The sequence below is a fragment of the Hemiscyllium ocellatum genome, chromosome 21 (assembly GCF_020745735.1).
Source record: "Hemiscyllium ocellatum isolate sHemOce1 chromosome 21, sHemOce1.pat.X.cur, whole genome shotgun sequence".
Classification (NCBI taxonomy): domain Eukaryota; kingdom Metazoa; phylum Chordata; class Chondrichthyes; order Orectolobiformes; family Hemiscylliidae; genus Hemiscyllium; species Hemiscyllium ocellatum.
Genome location: NC_083421.1, coordinates 66033757 through 66055562, shown reverse-complemented (window position 1 = coordinate 66055562; position 21806 = coordinate 66033757). Strand labels below are relative to the sequence as shown.

General features: G+C 45.4%; 1 protein-coding gene across 1 annotated transcript in view; it reads right to left on the bottom strand.

Moving 5' to 3' along the window:
* Positions 1 to 21599, bottom strand: part of vav2 (vav 2 guanine nucleotide exchange factor) — a 158258-nt gene extending 136659 nt beyond the window's left edge. The window contains exon 1 of the mRNA XM_060841679.1: positions 20777 to 21599. Within this exon, the coding sequence (XP_060697662.1) occupies positions 20777 to 20983 (207 nt within the window). The 5' untranslated portion in view covers positions 20984 to 21599. The remainder of the gene's footprint in view (positions 1 to 20776) is intronic.
* Between the last annotated feature and the right edge of the window lie 207 nt (positions 21600 to 21806).

Sequence of the window (21806 nt, the reverse complement as noted above, 5' to 3'; positions counted from 1 at the left end):
AACAAGCAGAGAGTTAACCACTTTTCACTTCCTCCCTCTCAGTGCCCTGAGTCAAAAGTGCTCCAAATGGGGCATTGAAAAGAGTTATTGGAAATCTCCAGAGCACCTTGCCAAAAATGGAATTAAATGCTGGCAGACACACATCAAAACCTCTGGCAAACAGCTTCACAAGCTTTCAGTATGACATGGGCCAGCAGCAGTGGGCAGTGCCACACACCCACAAACATAACAACATGAAGCTGCATTCCTCACCCTTCAACAGATTCGATATCAAGCATTCACGCCTCAATAAAATCTCCATGTCCATTACAGTTCGGAAGTCCACTGTTAACCCTGCGAGAGCTGCAGTCACTGATTCCTAAAGAGCTGGTCAATATGATCAGTAGGCCTGCCCTGACCTCCGTCAGGAGTGTGGAGACATAGGAGGCTGAGCATGTAGATTAACCATGGGCCCACGAGACAGGATCTCAAAGACAAAGACAGCTGGCACACAGTGTGTGCAATGATAGGCTAATTCACAGCTGTGCTGCAATAAAGTGCACCCCAGGACAGACTGAAGCCCAGATCGATTGATTACAGCTGGTGGACTAGGGCTGTGTCCCCAGTAAGCCTAACAAAACACCCAAACCGACAGGGCAGCTGGAGTGAGAGACAACAGTATTGGGGAATTGGCACTGCCCCTGCTATTTGGAATCAACATTAGATTCCTCACCCCCGACTGAACTGGGTAATACATCAAAAGGAAATGATGAATGAGTCCCATTACAGCTGCAGTGTATTGTTAGTGTGCTTCAGGATACATTCCAAATATCAGGGACTAAAAAGCTGACAGCTTACAAATGGAAAAAAAAAGCTAACAACAGCCCACCTCAAACCGTCACATGCTGTCAACTGACAATTTTCAGCACATCCCAGCCCAGAGCACAGATTCTGTTAGCCAAGCCTGTGTAGGCTAACTCAACCTCAGATAGCCCCGAAATACAGATACAGTAGAAAAGATCCTATTAGGAGGATTAAGATATTGACTTTGAACAAATGTCAGGACGCTAAACTCTAAAACATCATTATAGTTTTAGCTGCCTTACTTAGGTAATCCACAGGCAAGTGATGGCAATGATTTTCTGAAACGCCATCATCATTACCAAAAAACAACTCAACACTGAGAAAGCTCAGAACTGCAGCATGGTGGACAGCCATTAGTTCTGCTCGATTAACAACAGGTCAGCACTACCTCAACACTCACCCTCAGACAGTGTAACACTGACAATAAACAGCTAGTCTAAAGAACCCAGGTACCATCCAAATACATACAAAATAGTGTGCATTTTAGTAATGTTCAGCCTAGAGTTCCATTACTAGTGGGGTACCGCAAGGATCTGTTTTGCATCCACTGCTGTTTGTCATTTTTATAAAATGACCTGAATGAGGGCATAGAAGGATGGTTTAGTAAATTTGCAGATGACACTAAGGTTGGTGGAGCTGTGGATAGTGACAAAGGATTTTGTAGGTTACAGAGGCACATTGATAAGCTGCACGCCTGGCTGAAGGCGGCAAATGGAGTTTAATGCAGAAAAGTGTGGGGTGATTCACTTTGGAAGGAGGAACTGGAATGCAGAGCACTGGGCTAATGGTAAGATTATTGGCAGTGTAGATGTGCAGAGGGATCTTGATGTCCATGTACATAGATCCCTGAAAGTTGCCACCCAGATTGATAGGGTTGTTAAGAAGGCATACGGGGAGATCCAAGATGGCGGCGACTCAGCAAGTCTGAGTCTACAGAGCCCTTCCCAAAACCTGGGTAAAGTGGTTTACCTGCCCCCACCACACTTGCCAAACCACCCAAAAAATTTCTTTAATCTTAATTAGCTGCTGAATATTATATTTAAATAGTCTAATACTGAGTGGATAATGAGTAAATCAAAGGGACCCCGCAGCTCTCAGAAAACAAAGACCCCTCCCCCACCCTCCTCTCCTCCGGCTGCAGCTGATGTAAAAACAGGCCTTATAGAGATGATTGCTAGACTGGAATCGACACTCGTCAATTTCATCGCAGAATCCCGACAGCGATGGAATGCATTCGAAGAAAAGCTGCAGAAACAGAATCAAATCATGGAAGAGCTGCAGGGCCGAGTGGAGGGGGCGGAACTAAAGGCCACGACCTCCGAGGCTGCAGCTCAAACAGTTGCAGAACAGGTGAGAGCTCTGGAGCAGAGAGTCAGGGCCTTTGAAATTTACATCGATGATATTGACAACAGAAATCGGAGAAAGAATATTCGGCTGCTGGGCCTTCAAGAGCAAGAAGGGAAAGAACAGTTAGTAGCATTTCTGGAGCGATGGCTGCCGCAGATTTTAAACCTGGGGGCTGAAACTGACCGGGTAAGGGTGGAGTGGGCCTACCGGGTCGCAGTACGCGGATCTGGCCCAAACCAGCGCCCACGCCCGGTCCTGTTCCGGATGCAGAGTTATAGGGAGAGGCAGATACTCCTGGATGCCTCCAGAAAGCTTGGAAAGGATCCTAAAGCTATGATTCATGAAGGATCCAAGATTCTGTTATTTCAGGACTTCTCCCCGGCTTTGGCACGAAGAAGGAAGGCGTTTGATGAGGTGAAGAAATGTTTAAGGGACTTAGATATTCAATACACCTTACGCTACCCAGCGACGTTATGCTTTACCCACGAAGGATCCGAGTATAATTTTAGATCATCGGAAGAGGCCAAGAAACTTTTAGACTCGGTTAAATAAATCGTAAGAGACAATTTATGTTGGCTTGCCTCTCCCACACTCCGTGGGGAGAAATGGTTACTTTATTCTACTTTACTTTTGCCTCTGGGAGCGGGGTTGTCTTCCTTGCTATGTTATTATACTTAACTGTAATCTGTTGGAGTTGTAATTTTATAGTTATGTGTGTTTGTACGTGGCATTGATGCTATTAGATATACTCAGGTATGGGTGGGGTGGGGTGGGGGTGCGGCGCTCACTGTTAACTCTAGCTCGGTATTATATCTAAATCCTATTAAGGAGCGCCCGGGTCGAGGGTGGGACACTGTTTGGGAGAGGATATGGTGGAACGTTGGAAAGGTAGTAAGGCCCCCTGAGAACAAGGGGGAAGATCTCCATTCAAACATGTTGAATTTTTTTTTTGTTTGTTCTTATTGTTTGGAAATAGCTTCCTTTTAATCATACTGTTATGAGTGTATTAGAGAACATTTTCTCTTATTTGAAGGATGTAAGCGACTCAACTATACACTCTGGATGATTGTGGATTAGTTGAATTTTGATGATTATATATTTAAGATCTATTTTTATATTAATGTTTGTGCTTGAAAATTCTGCTTATTTTTGTAAATTTGTCAAAATGTTAAATTCCCAATAAAAATATCTATAAAAAAAAAGGCATACGGTATGTTAGCTTTTATTAGTAGAGGAATTGAGTTGAGTTTCGGATCCATGAGGACATGCTGCAGCTGTACAAAACTCTGGCACAGCCGCACATGGAGTATTCCTTACAGTTCTGGTCACTGCATTATAAGAAGGATGTGGAAGCTTTGCAAATTGTTCAGAGATTTACTAGGATGTTGCCTGGTATGGAGGGAAGGTCTTATGAGGAAAGGCTGAGGGACTTGAGGCTGTTTTCATGAGAGAGAAGTTGCGAGGTGACTTAAATTGAAACACAAGATCGTCAGAGGATTAGATCGGGTGGACAGTGAGAGTCTTTTTCCTCAGATAGTGATGGCTAGCACGAGGGGACATAGCTTTAAATTGAGGGGTGATAGATATTAGACAGATGTCAGTGATAGTTTCTTTACTGAGTTGTGGAACACCCTGCCTGCAACAGTAGTAGACTCGCCAATTTTAAGGGCATTTAAATGGTCATTGGATAAACATTTGGATGAAAATGGAATCGTGTAGGTTAGATGGGCTTCAGATTGTTGCACCAACCTGTGAAACCATCGAGGACCGAAGTGCCTGTACTGCACTGTAACATTCTGTAATTCTAGAATATGTCAATGATTCAAAACGGAGTTATTTAACTGCTATTAACCAGGCCCCAAGTGTTTGAGGTCGGTCATCTTAGCTCCAGGATACCTTCACAGGGATTCCTCAGGATAGTGTCCTATTTTCAGCTGCTTCATCAATGACCGTCCCTCCATTGTAAGGTCAAAGTCAGAAGTCACATACAACAGGTTACAATGCAATGGGTTTATTTGAAATCACAAGCTTTCAAAGCACTGCTGCCTCATCAGGTGAAGTGGAGAGAAGTGCACAGGCAGAGAATGTACGGATGGAGAGATCATTGCAAGATAATTCCAGTAATTAAGGCGCCCAGTGTTAAAGTTCACTTAAGAATGTAATTTTTAAAAAAGTTCTGCAATTTACATATGAAAGCGCTGACACCAACACAGTCATTCTAAAAGATGAGAGACATCACAAACAATTCATGTATAATTTCAGTTAGATCACACTGTAAACTTTTGCTATAAATTCTGTGTCCTACGATCTTATACTTCACAATCACCTGATGAAGGAGCAGCGCTCTGAAGTTCCTCTTTTTAAATGCTGCTAAAATCCTGGTCAACCATCCAGTCATAGAGTCGCAGGGATGTATAGCACGAAAACAGACCCTTCGATCTAACCTGTCCATGCCAACCAGATATCCCAACTCAATCTAGTCCCACCTGCCAGCACCTGGCCCATATTCCTCCAAACCCTTCCAATTCATATATCCATCCAGATCATGTGAGAAAGGTTCCATAGTAACTATAATTTGTTTTCTTTGCATTCCTTTGAAGGATTCAAATGATGCAAAATGAATGAGGTGCTTTCCAATTTCTCTTTTCCCACCACCGCAGAACCAATAGTCCCCAAATGTAGATCCTGATTTGGATTGAGCTTCCAAATTCCCGTCATTAGTGTTGTTCTGCAGCCTCTGCTTTAGCACACAGAACTTTACAGCGCAGTACAGGCCCTTCAGCCCTCGATGTTGCACCGACCTGTGGCACCAATCTGAAGCCTATCGGTCCTACACTATTTCATTTTCATCCATATGTTTATCCAATAACCATTCAAATGCCCTTAAAAAGTGGGTGAGTCTACTACTGTTGCAGGCAGTGTGAACCATGTCGATACTACTCTAAGTAAAGAAACTACCTCACATATCTGTCTTATATCTATCACCTCTCAAATAAAAGCCAAGTCTCCTCATGCTAGCCATCACCATCTGAGGAAAAAGGCTCTCACCGTCCACCCTATCTAACCCTCTGATTATCTTTTATGTCTCAATTAAGACACCTCTCATCCACCTTCTCTCTAAGGAAAACAGCCTCTCAAGTCTCTCAGTCTTTCCTCATAAGACCTTCTCTTCGTACCAAGCAACATCAGAGTAAATCGCCTCTGAACTTTTTCCAAAACTTCCACATCCCTCCTTTAATGTATGTAATACTCCAAGTGCAACCACGCCAGAGTTTTGTATGCTGCACCATGACCTCATGGCTCCGATCCCTCTACCAATAAAAGCTAACACACTGCATACCTTCTTAACAGCCCTATCAACCTGGGTTGAAAATATGTTGCTGGTTAAAGCACAGCAGGTCAGGCAGCATCCAAGGAACAGGAAATTTGACGTTTCGGGCCAGAGCCCTTCACCAGGACCTGGGTGGCAACTTTTAGAGATCTATGTACACGGACACCGAGATCTCTCTGCTCATCTACAATACCAAGAATCTTACCATTAGCCCCGTTCTCTGCATTCCTGTTACTCCGACAAAGTGAATCACCTTGCACTTTTCCACATTAAACTCCATTTGCCACCTCTCAGTCCAGCTCTACAGCTAATCTATGTCTGGATCAGTGGTGCTGGAAGAGCACAGCAGTTCAGGCAGCATCTGAGGAGCAGCGAAATCGACGTTTCGGGCAAAAGCCCTTCATCAGGAATAAAGACAGTGAGCCCGAAAGCATGGAGAGATAAGCTAGAGGAGGGTGGGGGTGGGGAGAAAGTAGCATAGAGTACAATGGGTGAGTGGGGGAGGGGATGAAGGTGATAGGTCAGGAGGAGAGGACAGGTGGAAAAGGAGCTAGGCAGGTCGGACAAGTCCGGACAAGTCATGGGGACAGTGCTGAGCTGGAAGTTAGCGACTAGGGTGAGGTGGGGGAAGGGGAAATGAGGAAGCTGTTGAAGTCCACATTGATGCCCTGGGGTTGAAGTGTTCCGAGGCGGGAGATGAGGCGTTCTTCCTCCAGGCGTCTGGTGGTGAGAGAGCGGCGGTGAAGGAGGCCCAGGACCTCCATGTCCTCGGCAGAGTGGGAGGGGGAGTTGAAATGTTGGGCCACGGGGCGGTGTGGTTGATTGGTGCGGGTGTCCCGGAGATGTTCCCTAAAGCGCTCTGCTAGGAGGCGCCCAGTCTCCCCAATGTAGAGGAGACCGCATCGGGAGCAACGGATACAATAAATTATATTAGTGGATGTGCAGGTAAAGCTTTGATGGATGTGGAAGGCTCCTTGAGGGCCTTGGATAGAGGTGAGGGAGGAGGTTTGGGCACAGGTTTTACAGTTCCTGCGGTGGCAGGGGAAGGTGCCAGGATGGGAGGGTCGGTTGCAGGGGGGCATGGACCTGACCAGGTAGTCACGGAGGGAACGGTCTTTGCGGAAGGCAGAAAGGGGTGGGGAGGGAAATATATCCCTGGTGGTGGGGTCTTTTTGGAGGTGACAGAAGTGTCGGCGAATGATTTGGTTTATGCGAAGGTTTGTAGGGTGGAAGGTGAGCACCAGGGGCATTCTGTCCTTGTTACGGTTGGAGGGGTGGGGTCTGAGGGCGGAGGTGCGGGATGTGGACGAGATGCGTTGGAGGGCATCTTTAACCACGTGGGAAGGGAAATTGCGGTCTCTAAAGAAGGAGGCCATCTGGTGTGTTCTGTGGTAGAACTGGTCCTCCTGGGAGCAGATACAGTGGAGGCGCAGGAATTGGGAATACGGGATGGCATTTTTGCAGGAGGTAGGGTGGGAAGAGGTGTGACCCAGGTAGCTGTGGGAGTCGGTGGGTTTGTAAAAAAAATGTCAGTGTCAAGTCAGTCATCATTAATGGAGATGGAAAGGTCCAGGAAGGGAGGGAGGTGTCAGAGATGGTCCAGGTAAATTTAAGGTCAGGGTGGAATGTGTTGGTGAAGTTGATGAATTGCTCAATCTCCTCGCGGGAGCACGAGGTGGCGCCAATGCAGTCATCAATGTAGCGGAGGAAGAGGTGGGGAGTGGTTCATCAATGTCCCTCTGTCATCTGCAACATCCTTCTGTACTATCCACAACTCCACTATCCAACCTTCGTGTCATCCGCAAATTTACTAACCAACCCTTCTACACCCTCATCTCAGTCATTTCTAAAAATAACAAACAGTGGTCCCAAAATAGATCCTTGCAGTACACTACTAGTAACGGAACTCCAGGATGAACATTTCCCATCAACCACCACCCTCTGTCTTCTTTGAACTAGCCAATTCTGATCCAAACCGCTAAATCATCCTCAATCCCATGCCTCCATATTGTACACTAGCCTACCGTGGAGAACCTTATCAAACACCTTACTGAAATCCATATACACCACATCAACTGCTTTACCCTCATCCACCTGTTTGGTCACCATCTCAAAGAACTCAATAAGGTGAGTTAGGTACGACCCACCCTTCACAAAACTGCGTTGACTATCCTTAATCAGCCTATTCCTTTCGAGGTGATTATGAATCCTCTGTCTTATAACATTCTCCAACACTTTACCCATAACAGAAGGAAGGGTTACTGATCAGTAATTACCAGGGTTATCTCTACTCTCCTTCTTCAGCAACACAACAGGATTTGTTATCCTCCAGTCTTCTGGCACTATTCCTGTAGACAATGATGACAGAAAGATTAAAGCTACACAACTAGGAACACCACCCCGATCAGCAGTCTGTGTGCCAGACAGGGAGTGGAGAGATCCAGAGAATGCCCAAATCAAATAATCTCAATGATTCCAATTTTGTCTCTCTCTCTCTCTCTCTCTCGTCCATTTAAGCAATGGCTCATCTCCTCTACATGTTCAACATTTGAAAAAAATAACAAGAATTTTCATAACCTCAAGGGGCAAGGGACAGGGGGATGGAGAGAGATGTGGTAAAAGAAGGGAAGTGGAACTGTGCTAAAGAGAAAAGCAAGGTGGGAAGCTCAGAACTATAAGAAAAATAACTTAATCAAATATACAAGACCAAAAGTAAAAGCTTCATTTAAGAATGCATCAAAACTAAATTTTAAAAAAAAAGACAGGTTCAAGTGTCTTTCAGAGGCTCTGTCTCTCTCTCTCTCTCTCTGTCCATTACCCACATCCCCCCATACACTTGTCTCTTGCTCATAACTATCCATGCCTGGCATGCCCTGACTTTGCAAAGGTAACACAGAGCACAGCTAATGCTCAAATGATTTAGGGTCTAACCTATTCTGTGCACACTAATCTGGAACTGAGAAATCCCCTTCAAATCGCCAGCAGAGCGCTGATGGGGGTCAGACCGTGGCTGTCTCAGCTGGGACTGAGTGAACAGCTGCAGGGAACAGCCTGATAATGATGCGTGAGGCATACAGAACACAAGGAGGAGGAAGATGGCTAAATTCTGACTCACTCTTTCACCCAAGCTGACATTCTCAGTCACGGTCGTGAAGGAGTGCAGCACTGTCGGACGGTCAGTGCCATATTATTGAAGCATCATTATTTTGGTAGGGACTTCAACTAAGGCCCCCTCTGCCTGATCCCAGAAGCAATGCCTCAGGCTAGAGCATGGATTTTACTGTCTTGGAGAGTTTACACGGGTCATCACTGCTCATTCCAGCCTAATTGAAGTGGTGGGTTCCCATTTACCAACTACTTTCACAGCCTAAGGACATCTTAAAGCATTTCACCAGTGGCAGGCTTCAATCTGCAATTTCAGCCCAATGTACAGACATCACACAAATCTCCACAAATGCCAATGAGAAGATAGATCATTGGTTCTTTCCCCACCAATGCTGCCCACCTGCTGAGTAACTGAAGCCAATTTGTATTTATTTCAGTATTCTAGCGACTACAGACTGTGCCATTACAGGCTGCTCTGTAATTTTTTTAGATGTGTTTTTGCTAGATTCTAGGGAAACTCCCCTGTTCCTCAACAAATTACTTCACCTGATCAGGCAGAGGGGGCCTTTTAATTGAACTCCCTACCAAAATAGTGATGCTCCAACAGTACGGCGCTGACCCTCCTTCACAACTGTCACTGAGAATGTTAGCTGGTATTATTGGGAAAACAAACGGTCGAATTTAAATGGGGTTAGCATTAATTATTTCCAAAGACACAGCAATGTACAGATCTTGACGATGCTGAGCTTCCTCTGGTCACGATTCTTTGATTCAGGGACCAGTCATGTTAAAGGTTATTTCCCTGGATTGATCACTGTGAGCAGTCTTGCTTGAAGCTTCTCCTACACCAGATGCTTCATTATGACTGAGGCAGCGGCTGCAGAGAGGTCAGTGAATCTCATTTGAAATGCATTTGTTTTATTTTGCATGTTGGACCCGGAGGCAGATGCTGGCTGGGTGTCAGAGCGTTCAGAATCTGTCATCATCCAACCGGAGCCCTCGACCAAAACAGAATCCTCACAACCACTGCCTGAGCAGATCACCACATCTTGGAGAATTATCATCAGTGCTTTCATCCAATAACTAGTAACATACAGATATATCAACAAAGAGCAGGCCATTCAGCCCTTCAAGCTGAATTCGATCAAAGTGGATCAGATTGTAACCTCAAAACTGCATTCCTACACCAATAACCTTTCAACCCCTGCCTCTTCCCCTTGCTGTTAATATCCCTCCTCACCTCAGAATCTCAAATGGACGACTTACAGGGTCTGACATATTGCCAATTCCCTCCAAAGTCAGGGCCTTGTGAGATGCCAAACACCCTCCTGCGCTGGGTTGTGGTTGAGGGCAGGGGTAAACTCTGCTGACTCAGACAAATGTTAAGGACTCAACCGAAGGCAGGCGGAGACAACTATCACCTTCACTGGGTTGAGATGTGCCCCAGCTTCATGTTGGCTCACCGCAAGGTTCAATCGAAGCACCCCAGTTCCCTTGCTCACTCCAACCCACACTTGCTGATCATTTGCTCAGTGAGAGAAACAGTGTAATTGGTCTCAGTACCCAACATTCAGCTGACTTCCCCATCACCAGCAGCACTGTGAGAACCTAAACAATGGCAGAACCCAACACACAGTCACTTGGGGGATACAGTGCCCATGAAACTGTTCAGACAAATGAAAGCTCATGGCACGCAGGGGAATGTGATGAGTGACAGGAGACCAAGGGAGAATGGTTGATGGATGTTTGTGTGAATGGAAAGGTGTTTCCAATGCTATTCCACAGGGCTGAGTGCCAGTACCTTGTTGTTTGTGAAAAATATTAATGGTTTTGAGTGCAACATGGAAGCATAATTGGGAAAGTCACAGGTGACACAAACATTAAGTGGGTAGTTAAGAGTGAAGTGGATGGGTTTCAACGACAGAACGATATTGTTGGTTTGGTCGAGTGGGCGGAAAGTGACAAATGGAATTCAATCCCAAAAAGTCTGAGTTTATGCATTTAAGCGCACAAATAGATTGCGGGAATACTGTATACAATTAACAGGAAGGTACTGGGAGAGGGAAGATAAAGTAAGAGACCTTGGAGTGCACATCCACAGGTCCCGACAGCTGACAGAACAGGTAGATAATGGGGTAAAGGTGTAGGAGATGTTTTCCTTATTTCTGCAAGGTCTCAATTACAAGAGAAGGGATAAGATGCTGGAACAGGAGTTGGGTACAGGAACTGGGACATCATATTACAGCTAAACAAAACATTGGTCAGGCTATATTTTATAGAGATTGGAAAGTTTGAGTTATAAGGAGAGGTGAGGACATTTTCCCTCGAGCATGGGAGGCTGAGGGATGACCTTACAGAGGTTTATAAAATCATGAGGAGCACAGGTAAGATAAAAAGCCAAGGTCTTTTCCCCAAGACAGGGGAGTCCAAAGCTCGATGGCATAGATTTAAGGTGAGAGGGGAAAGATTTAAAAGGGACCCAAGAGGCAACGTTTTCACAGAGTGCGGTTTGTATGTGAAATGGACGGCCAGAGGAATTGGTAGATGCAGGGACATTTAAAACACATTTGGACAGGTATGCAAATAGGAAGGTTGAGGGGGATATGGCCAACCGCAGGCAAATAGAACCAGTTCAGTTTAGAAAACCTGACTGTCACAGGTGGGCTGGCTGGGCTGAAGGGCCTGTTTCTGTGGTGCATGACCATTTAGGAGACTGGTTAGGCCAGTGAATGAGGACAGAAACAAGGGGAATATTGGAAGGCAATATCCCGGGTCCAAATAGGATTTCAGAAGAAGGGAACATACTTTTAATAACAGAATATTTTGCCTCCTTAACCCCTGTTCTTCAGTGCACACAAAACTGTTGCAACCTTTATCAAGCAGCGTCTCACAAATCCTGCATTCCATTCCAACACCTCATTAACCAAGCTTCTGCATATTTCATCATATTTTAAGAATAAATTATGCAGCCGTTTTAATTTCCAGCTCCCCAGACCTCTCGTTAAAAGATTACAAACTAACCTCAGGTACCCCAGGGGCTTAGTCAGCACGTGGGTCAATGAACTAATGCTGAACCCCACAAAGTTACAAGATCTTGGGTTGTAGCCAGATTTGTGGGCAAGTTCACTAGTGTGCCAGTCAGAGCTGCATGAGACTTTAGTGCCTGGAGACAAACAAAGCACAATTAGCTCGTGTCACTGTGCCTGATCACTATCGAGTGGCCCTGGGACAACAGCAAGTGAGAGATTCACCATATCACAGAATCTCCGAGCATAGAACATAGAAAAGTACAGCACAGAACAGGTCCTTTGGCCCATGATGTTGTGCCAAGGTTTAATCCAAATGTAAAATATAATAACTTAACCTACGCATCCCTCAACTCACTGCTGTCTATGTGCATGTCCAGCAGTCGCTTAAATGTCTCCAATGACTCAGCTTCCACCATCACAGCTGGCAATGCATTCCATGCATTCACCCAACTCTCTGCATAAGAGGAACTATTCACAGCAACCTTTCAAACAGCACTTTACCGAGCATTATAACTCACATAGTGTAAGTAAACCTGCTCATCTCCACACCTTCACTCTCTACCCAATAATTACTGGCTCCACTGTTCAAGGATCAGTGTTCCTTTTTCCACTCATATAAAAAACACCTTTCATGATTTTGAATATTTCCTCTGAGCCACCTCTGCTTTCAGTATGAGACTTTCCAGGCAATGCACACACACTTCTCAGTCACAAAAGCCGAAAGAGAAACGTGAGTCAATTGTGGCTGACAAAGGAGGCGGTTTATAAAGGTTGCAAAAAAAATGTAATAAGCCTGATGATTGGGAGCATTTTAGAACTTAACAAAGAGACAACTGCGAAACTGAGGAGAGAGGATTAGGCCATGTATATAATTATTTCTCTAGCTATGTAAAAGGAAGAGATTGGCAAAGGGAAATTAATTCATTACAAGCAAAGATAGGAGAATTTATAATGCAAACTATAACAAAATAGTGGAAAAGCTAAATAGTGACTGCTGAGGAAGGTACAAGGAAGATTAGTGTCCAAGAGAAAGGGAAAATGAGGAATTGGAAGATTTCTGTTTTTTAAATTTGTTCATTGGAGGTAGAGATGCCTTGAAGAAAGTATTTATGAATATTATTCCTGAACTACTATGGTTCCTGGGGTGCAGCACACCTGCCTTGCTGTTTGGAAAGGAGTTGCAGCATTTTGACCCAATAATAGAATAATATTGCTGGTTTTTTTGCTATGTCAGGATGGTGCATGGCTTGGAGGGGAACTTGCAAATGGTGGTATTATCATGTATCTGCTGCCTGTATTGTTCTAGGTGGTACAGGCTGTAGGTTTGAAAGGTGCTGTTGGCAGGACCTTACTGAATTGTTGCATTGCATCTTACAGATGGCACACACTGCTGCTACTGAGCAGTGGAGGGGGTGAAGGTTGATAGTGATGGGTGTGGTGTCAGTGAAGTGAGCTGCTTTGGCCTGGACATTGTTAAGCTTCTTGATTGTTGTTGTTGTATTCATAACAAAAAGTAGCATTGGAGAAATCAATGGAATTAAAAGTTATTAAATCCCTGAGACCCAATGATTGGTATTCCAGAAAGACGCATATAGTATATCTTCCAAAATTCTATACTTTCTAGAACAGCAGCTGCAGTTTAGAAAGTTGTAAAAGTAACCCCATTGTTTAAGAAAAGGAAGAGAGAAAATGGGAACTACAGACCTGTCAGTCTGTCACCAACAGAACTGATCACTAGGGGTGTGCTCACTGAACACCGAGAAAATAATGACAAAAACACATTTGACAAACCCATTAGAAATGTTTCAAGGATGTTAGCATTATAGGTAAGGGAGTTAGAGTGGATGTGGTGTGTATGGATTAATAGAAGGCTTTCCACAAAGTCCCACACAGGAGGTTAGTAAACAAAATTATAGGACAGAAAGCAGAGGTGGAATGAATAGGTAATGTTTGAGTTGGCAGGCTGTGGCCAATGATGTACTGAAAATGTGTTGCTGGAAAAGCGCAGGAGGTCAGGCAGCATCCAAACAGCAGGAGAATCGACGTTTCAGGCATAAGCCCTTCTTCAGGAAACTGCTCTTTGGATGCTGCCCGACCTGCTGCACTTTTCCAGCAACACATTTTCAGCTCTGATCTCCAGTATCTGCAGTCCTCACTTTCTCCGCCAATGATGTACTGAAAAGATCAGTGCTTGGAGGGGGATAGGAGCAGATGGTATGGGAAGGTATTTCATTGGGGGAGGAGGAAATACAATGCTATTAGGCAGGAACTGGGTGTCTAAATAGGGAACAGATGTTCTCAGGGACATGCACGACAGAAATGTGGGGGTTGTTTCGGGAGCATTTGCTGAAGGTGCTACAGAGGTTTGTCCCACTGAGGCAAGGAAGGGATGGTAGGAAGAAGGAACCCCGGGTAACAAGAGATGAGGAACATCGAGTCAAGAGGAAGAAGGAAGCTTAGTTAAGGTTGAGGAGGCAAGGATCAGACCAGGCTCTGGTGGGTTACAAGGTAGTCAGGAAAGAACTGAATGAACTTAGGAAAACTAGAAGGGGGCACAAAAGTCTTGGCAATTGGATTAAGGAAATTACAAGGTGGTCAACATTTATGTGAGGAACAAGATAGTGGCCAAAGTGAGGCCAAACAGGAATAGTGGAGGGAACTTGGGCCTGGAGTCAGAGGTAGGGGAGGTCCTCAATTAATACTTTGCTTCAGTATTCACTGAGAGGGACCTTGATGGTTCTGAGGCTAGCGTGAAACAGACTGATACCCTCAAACAGGTTGATGTTAAGGAGGAGGATGTGCTGAAAATTTTGAAAAACAAAGGGACATAAGTGCCCTGGGCCAGATGGGATATACCCAAGGTTACTAAAGGAAGAGAGGGAAGAGATTGCTGCACCTTTGGCGATGATCTTTGTGTCCTCACTGTTCAGTGGAGTAGTGCCAGATGATCAGAGCATGGCAAATGCTATGCCCTTGTTCAAGAAAGGGAACAAAGTAATACAGGAAATTATAGACCAGTCAGTCTTACGTCATGGGAAAATTACTGGAAAGGATTCTGAGAAACAGGATTTATGATTATTTGGAAAACCATAGTTTGATGAGAGATAGTCATCATGGCTTTTGAGGGGCAGGTCATGCTTCACAAATCTTATTGAATTCTTTGAGGATGTGACAAAATACATTGATGAAGGTAGAGCAGTGGATGAGCTGTCTATGGATTTCAGTAAGACATTTGATAAGATTCCCCACAGTAGGCTCATTCAGAAAGTATGGAGGCATGGAATACGGGGGAATTTGCCTGTCTGCTTATAGAATTAGCTGGCCCAGAGAAGACAGAGGGTGGTAGTAGATGGAAAGTATTCAGCCTGGAGCTCGGTGACCAGTGGTGTTCCTCAGGGATCTGTTCTGGGACCTCTGCTCTTTGTGATTTTTATAAATGACTTGGATGAGGACGTGGAAGGGTGAGTTAGTAAGTTTGCTGATGACATGAAGGTTGGTGGAGTTGTGGATAGTGTGGAAGGCTGTTGTAGGTTGCAATGGGACACAGACAGGATGCAGAGCTGGGCTGAGAAGTGGCAGATGGAGTTCAACCTGGAAAAGTGTGACGTGATTCACTTTGAAAGGTCATGTTTGAATGCAGATTACAGGATTCAAGGCAGGATTCTTGGTGGTGTGGAGGAACAGAAGGATCTTGAGGTCCATGTGCATAGACCCCTCAAAGTTGCCACCCAAATTGATAGGGTTGTTAAGAAGACGTATGGTGTGTTGGCTTTCATTAGCAGGGGGATTGAGTTTAAGAACCGTGAGGTTATGCTGCAGCTCTATAGAGCCCTGGTTAGACCACACTTGGAATATTGTGTTCAGATCTGGTCACCTCATTACAGGAAGGAAGAGTGCAGAGGGGTTTTACCAGGATGCTGCCTGCACTGCAGGGCATGTTTTATGAAGTAAGGTTGAGGGAGGTTTTTCTCATTGGAGCGAAGGAGGATGAGAGGCGACTTGAATTCTCTAGAGTTTTGAAGAAAGAAAAGTGATTCCAGAGAAAGTGTGTAAAAACATAGAAAAATTAAAATGCTGGAAGGATGTTCCCACCAGATAGGATTTCCAGTGACTTATATATTAAGTGATATGAGGTCAGAGTTGACAGTGACATGGAGGTCAATGATCAGCATGAGTTACAATGGCAGAGCAGACTTGGTGGGGGGGGGGGCTGAATGACCTCTTCCTACATTACTACATTCTTACGTTAAGGAGATAAATCTAAGCTTTTCCAGCCTCTATCTCCAACTCGAGATTCACATCCCTGGAATCACGCTTATAAATGCCAGTTCCATTGAAAATAAGAGATAGAGAGTGAGGAGGAGGAGTGAGGGGGAGGAGTGAGGAGTGAGGAGGGATGAGTGGAGTGGAGCAGGGAATTCGGGCTCTACGCTGTGCCCCGGTGTTATACAGGGACGCTGCAATGATTTCTGGATCGCTGCAGTAGAGAAGAGAAGCCCAGAGGGAGATGCCAGATTGATGTGCACAGATAATTACAAAAGCAATAAAGATCGAGTAATCCATTTTAAAAATTCAACAATCTTCAGGTTTCGTTTCAATCGGCCAAATAGCTCAAAGGGAATATAAAACATTGTTACAGAAGGTCAGTGTTAATAATTAACACTGTTACAACAGATCAGTTATTAAAGAAAGTGCAGACAATTTAGACAGGAATCATTTCTTTGTCAAATCAAACAGCTGGTGAGGGAAACCTTTTCCTTCCAGCATAAAGGCTACACCTTGTCATTTTTCTGGATTTTTAAACTGTGGACTGAAATGGGAAAGGGACTATTTTAAAACCTGACGATTGTTGTACATTGAAAAGCAGCTTGCCTGATACTCATTGTCTGTGCTGTTCATACAGCTGCTGGTGCGAGCGGAGTTGCTGACGACTGGGACTGTGTATGAATGGATATCTGGCTAGCAATAGGTAGCCACCTTCGGTGACTAGAGGCCCATTATCAATGAGAAAGGCCTCCGACCTGCCAACAATGATGTCAATTGCTACCAGGTACCGGAATAACTTTGGGGTGTGAATGTTTGGGACAGTAGCCATTGGGCCGTTGGAAGAAAAGCAGCTTTTTGTCTCTGCGATAAGAGCCATCTCCAGTTGAAGAACAGCCAGTTTATTTCCCCTGATTTGTTGCTATAAACTGTGACCAAAACTTATTATAGTTTATAATTATGGACGAGTCACTCTGCCTCCTGTAAACAGGGAAAATTGAGAAGCTGCATTCTGATTAACAAAAAGGATCATCTCAGCAACACTGTACTCAGACCAATGAACGATCTTCCCAGACACACACTCCATCCTAACACCCATTTTTGGGTCTGCGTCTAGCTCTATGTGCTTCTGTTGTCAGGTTGTTTTATAAATGGGTTAGACTTTGATCTGATAGAGCTACATATCAATGGTTCATAGCTACTTATTACACCTGGGGCACACTGTCAGTCAGTCAACCTGGGTCTAAAAGATGTTAAATTGGAGAATTCTGCACACTTTTAAAAATCTTTAATTTTTGTGATGACTTCAAAAAGAGTGGGCAGTACCCCAGTGAAGGGTGGCAGTTGGGTCAGAGCAGAATTTCTTTTGCAATGCCCAAGACACAAACCCTTTGGAGCTACATTTAGCAAGTTTCCCCGGTCACGTTGTATGACAACCCGAAACCTCCAGGTGAATGCACTAATGACCTCCCATCACATGCATCAGGCAGGTGATAAATCAGCAATAATACTCGAGCGAGGGGAAATTATCCACCTTGCATTAGGTGAAGACAATGTAAAACTACAACAGAATACAGTCTGGCAGAAAAAAGGAAGTGCTTCTGTGGAGTCTGTGTTGACACTCTGAGCAGGTAAACACATCGCAATCAGTCACCAGAGTGGCTGGCTGGCTGGCTGGCTGGCTACAGGAGGTGCAGTATCACAACACAGGAGCAGAAAGGAAAGAGAAACTGTCCGAATGATAAGTGATGCAATCACTGCAGATCATTAACCAACCCTTCCCATAAACAGGATGCTTTGGACACAGTTTACAATCTTTACCATTTCGAACACTGATTTCAGTCAGCCAACGGCTGTACCCCAGATCACCTCAAATTCTCCGTTATTAAGATATCACCTTCTCCAGCTGTACATCAGGGTGAGATGCAGACCATCAGTGGGACCCTATCGGATAGCTTTCCCAGAACTCTCAACATTTTCTTAACAAGGAAGCTTATTGCCAGCAGCCGAGTTTCCCATCTCTCTCTGTATTAGATTTTCCCCAATATTCCCAAAACAATTCCCACAGGATTCTTTATACATAACAATTAGCTATTCATTCCAACACTGTTCCAGACTCAATAATGGATCACAATGTAACAAATCAGGCTGGCAAAATAACTGAGCAAATAAACACACAAACTGCACCAATTACCACAAAGTTCAAGATGATCAAATTATTTCAACCCTCAGATTTGCAGGCAGACCTCTCCCCACCCAGGCCGTATATCCCAGTGTCATATAGTGACAGACCGGTCACACCACTGCCACACAGTCCACTGCTCTGCCTCATAGTAAGGTTACTGAGCATCTTTCACTGAAGGTTCAGCGTCCCTCAATACAAGGTGAATCTTCCCCAGCACTCTGATGCTGAGAGGACAGAACTACTCCCAATAATTGCTCACTTTGATCCAGCACAGAACCAAATAACTACGACCTTGATTCGAACCAACAGCAATTATTACGCTCATCACAAGAAGAATTCATTTCTTCTTCCGTTACCAGCAATCACTGGGAAACGGCGAGAACACTATCCTTCCAGAATATACCCTAATAAACTGCCCCATGACACAGCATCACCCCATCCATCTCTGATTGAGAGCCACCCCATTACAGGGCTCCACCCTGTTCCAGACTGACTTCCTGTTACAAAGTGCAGCACTCATGAGAAACCATCCTGTTATGAAAATCAAATATTTTAAATGGCTTCTCCAGGTTTCAACCACCAAGTCACCAATCATCAGGCAATGGAATGAAGATTAAGTTCAGTCATCTTGACATTATGCAACAACACAAAGCACTTAGTCAGCAACCTGATCTCTAAGCCAAGCATTAAAGCATCAAAATTGAACCAATCCATGCTGATAATCAATGGATAATTCATATTCCCGCAAGAGACACTGAATGTCCCAGGATGAGGCTGAGTCATTGACACACACGTCATGGACACTGATCAATGTCAGTCAAAGCTCAAATTGATTGCTCAAGACGCCTGGATCCTTTTCACAGGCACCTAGACACCACGGAGGCAGTTAGTTTCCTTGTGAGAGGGTCATATGAACACATGAAGAATTAGGAGCAGTCATCTATCGCATTTCTTCATTGCCCCCAATACAATTATATCCCTCTTTTAGCGAAAGGGCCAAAACGCTCGGCAGTGTGGTAGGTGTGGTCTCAGCCATGCTCTATACAATTATAGCAAGACTTCCTGATTTTTATACTCCATTCCCCTTTCCATTATATAATATACACAAATATATAAATTAGGAGCAAAAGGAGATCACTCATTTGAGCCTGCTTTATCAGATCATGGCTGGTCTGTGTTTTGAATTCCACATTTCCATCCATTCCTGATAACCATTGCTACAAGAACATACCTGCTCCACCTCCAATAGCACCCGAGGCCAAGAGTTCCAAAGTCACATAACCCTCTGAAATAAAAGATCTCCTTCATTTCTGTCCTAAAAGGCAAGCCCAAATTTTCAAATACTGCCTCCTAGCTCTGAACGCAAGAGGAAACATCCTTTCCACATCCGCCTGGTCGAGGTCTGGACCAGAAACAGGGGAACCAGCTGTTCACCCTCTCGAACCTGCTCCACCATTCATGGCTGAGCCAGCATTCCTCAGATTCACTTTCCTGCCTCCAACCTTAATTCCACAACAAATCTAAAATCTCTCTATTCAGGCTTTAATCAGACTGAATAACTGGGGCTGTTTCCCTGGAACAGCAGAGGCTGAGGGTTGACCTTATCGAGGTTTGTAAAATCACGAGGGGCATGGATAGGGTAAATAAACGAGGTGAGGGGGGGGGGAAGTGGGGGAGAAGAACCCAGAACTTGAGGGCATAAGTTTAGGGCAGGAAGGAAGACATAAAGGGAGCTATGGGGTAACGTTTTCCCCCAGAGGGTGGTAAGTGTATGGAATGAGCTGCCAGAGGATGTGGTGGAGGCTGGTACAATTGTAACATTTAAGAGGCATCTGGATGGGTATATGAATAGGAAAGGAGGGATATGGGTCAGGTGCTGGCAAATGGGACTAGATTAATTTAGGATATCCAGCAGCATGGATGAGCTGGACTGAAGGGGCCTGTTTTTGTGCTGTATAACTCGATGACTAAGTCACTTCATGTTCTTCAAAAATCAGGAGGTGCAAGTCCAGCCTGACAACTTTCTCCCATCAGACAATCTACTTTAAGGGATCACTCGAGTGAGTCTCCTCAAACACATTTACAACTTTGCTAAAATATGATCAAAACTCCACATGGTATTTGAGATGTGATCAAAACTCCACATGGTATTTGAGATGTGATCTCACCAATACCTTGCATAAGTGTCACATAAAACCTCGTTTTTTTACAAAAACCAAAACAACTGCAGATGCTGGAAAATCAGAAACAAAAAACAGAAATTGGTAGCAAAGTTCAGCAGGTTCCAGGGAAAGGTCACTGGACCAGAACCGTTAATTCTGCTCTCCCTCCACAGATGCTGCCAGACCTGCTGAGCTTTTCCAGCAACTTTTGCTTTTGTTTCTAACTTTTTCACTTTTATAATCATTTCCTCTCACAATAAAGGATTGTATTCCATTAACCCTCTGTATAATCTTAAATTATTCTTGCTCCAGAGTTTTGTTCCCATTGGAAAGGTGGTGCACAGAGTCACATTTACCCCTGGGAGCTGTCCAAAGACCCACTCTTTCAACTCTGGCTGAATTGTCCAGAAAGCAACCAGATGCCCTGAGCCCACTAGCAGCATCTTAGACACACAAACACAAGTGTCTTCTCTCTGCTGACGTTCAAGTGACTCCCCCAAGTAAGTCTTACCTGTGACATCTGTGGTCTGAAGTTGATGTCCTTAAGTTCAATGGAACCAGGGCATAGATTGTGCAAGAGTTGACACAGCAGTACCCCATCCCTCAGAGCCTGCGCCAAATCAAAGACCTGCGCTGCTGGCCACACAACACGGTGATTTGGGGGTAACACCTTGGAGTCAATAAGCCAACGTCCACACTGCCTCCACTCCTCCATCATGCAGTCAGGCTTGGTGAACACAGTCACAATATTGAGGAGGAGGGGAAAGAGGGCACAGAGGTAAATAAGGGTGAGGGGGGGCAGGAGAATGGGCAAGAAGTGAGAGAGTGAGGGAGTGAAAGTGGGTGGGAGGGAGGGGAGGAGAGGTGGATGAGGTGACAGAGGGGGGTGAGGAAGGGAAGGGCTGGGGCTGAGGGGGTGAGGGTATGTAGAGGGAGGGGGTGAGTGGTGTGAGAGAGATGAAGGAGGAAGGGAATACGGGGGCTGAGGGAGGGATGGAGTGAGTGTGGAGGGGGTGAGGGAGGGAGTGTGTGTGGAGGGGGTGGGGGAGAGGGGGGTGTTGAGTGAGCTCGACGGGATGGGGGTGGAGTAGAAAGCGAGTCCGGTTTGAAGCGGAGTAGATCCAGCGGGATCGAGGGTCCGGGCAATCGCTGCGGCTGGAGCAGTGCTGGGGGCCGGGGGGGAGCCGGGGCCGGGGGCCGGGGCTCAGGGTACCTCCGGCCGGCCGGCACGGAGCACACTCCCGGGGCCAGGCGAGGGTCCCTGAGTGCGGCCGGAGCCGATCTCCAGTCACTCCCTCCCGGCGGATACAATGTAGCAGCTACCGCTCGCTCCAGCAACTTTGTATCAGAGACTGGGCGCGCGGGCGGCGCGGGCGGGAGCGAGCAGCGGGCACCCGCCAGTGGTGCGCGCCCCCGGGCAGCACTGCGCAGCTGCAAGCAGTGGCGTGCTGTGATTTACCGGGATCGGGATCGGGAATGCCGCTCAATTACCTGCAACACAACCGAAAGGATCCAAGGAAGGAGAGCACTCAGCCCATCGT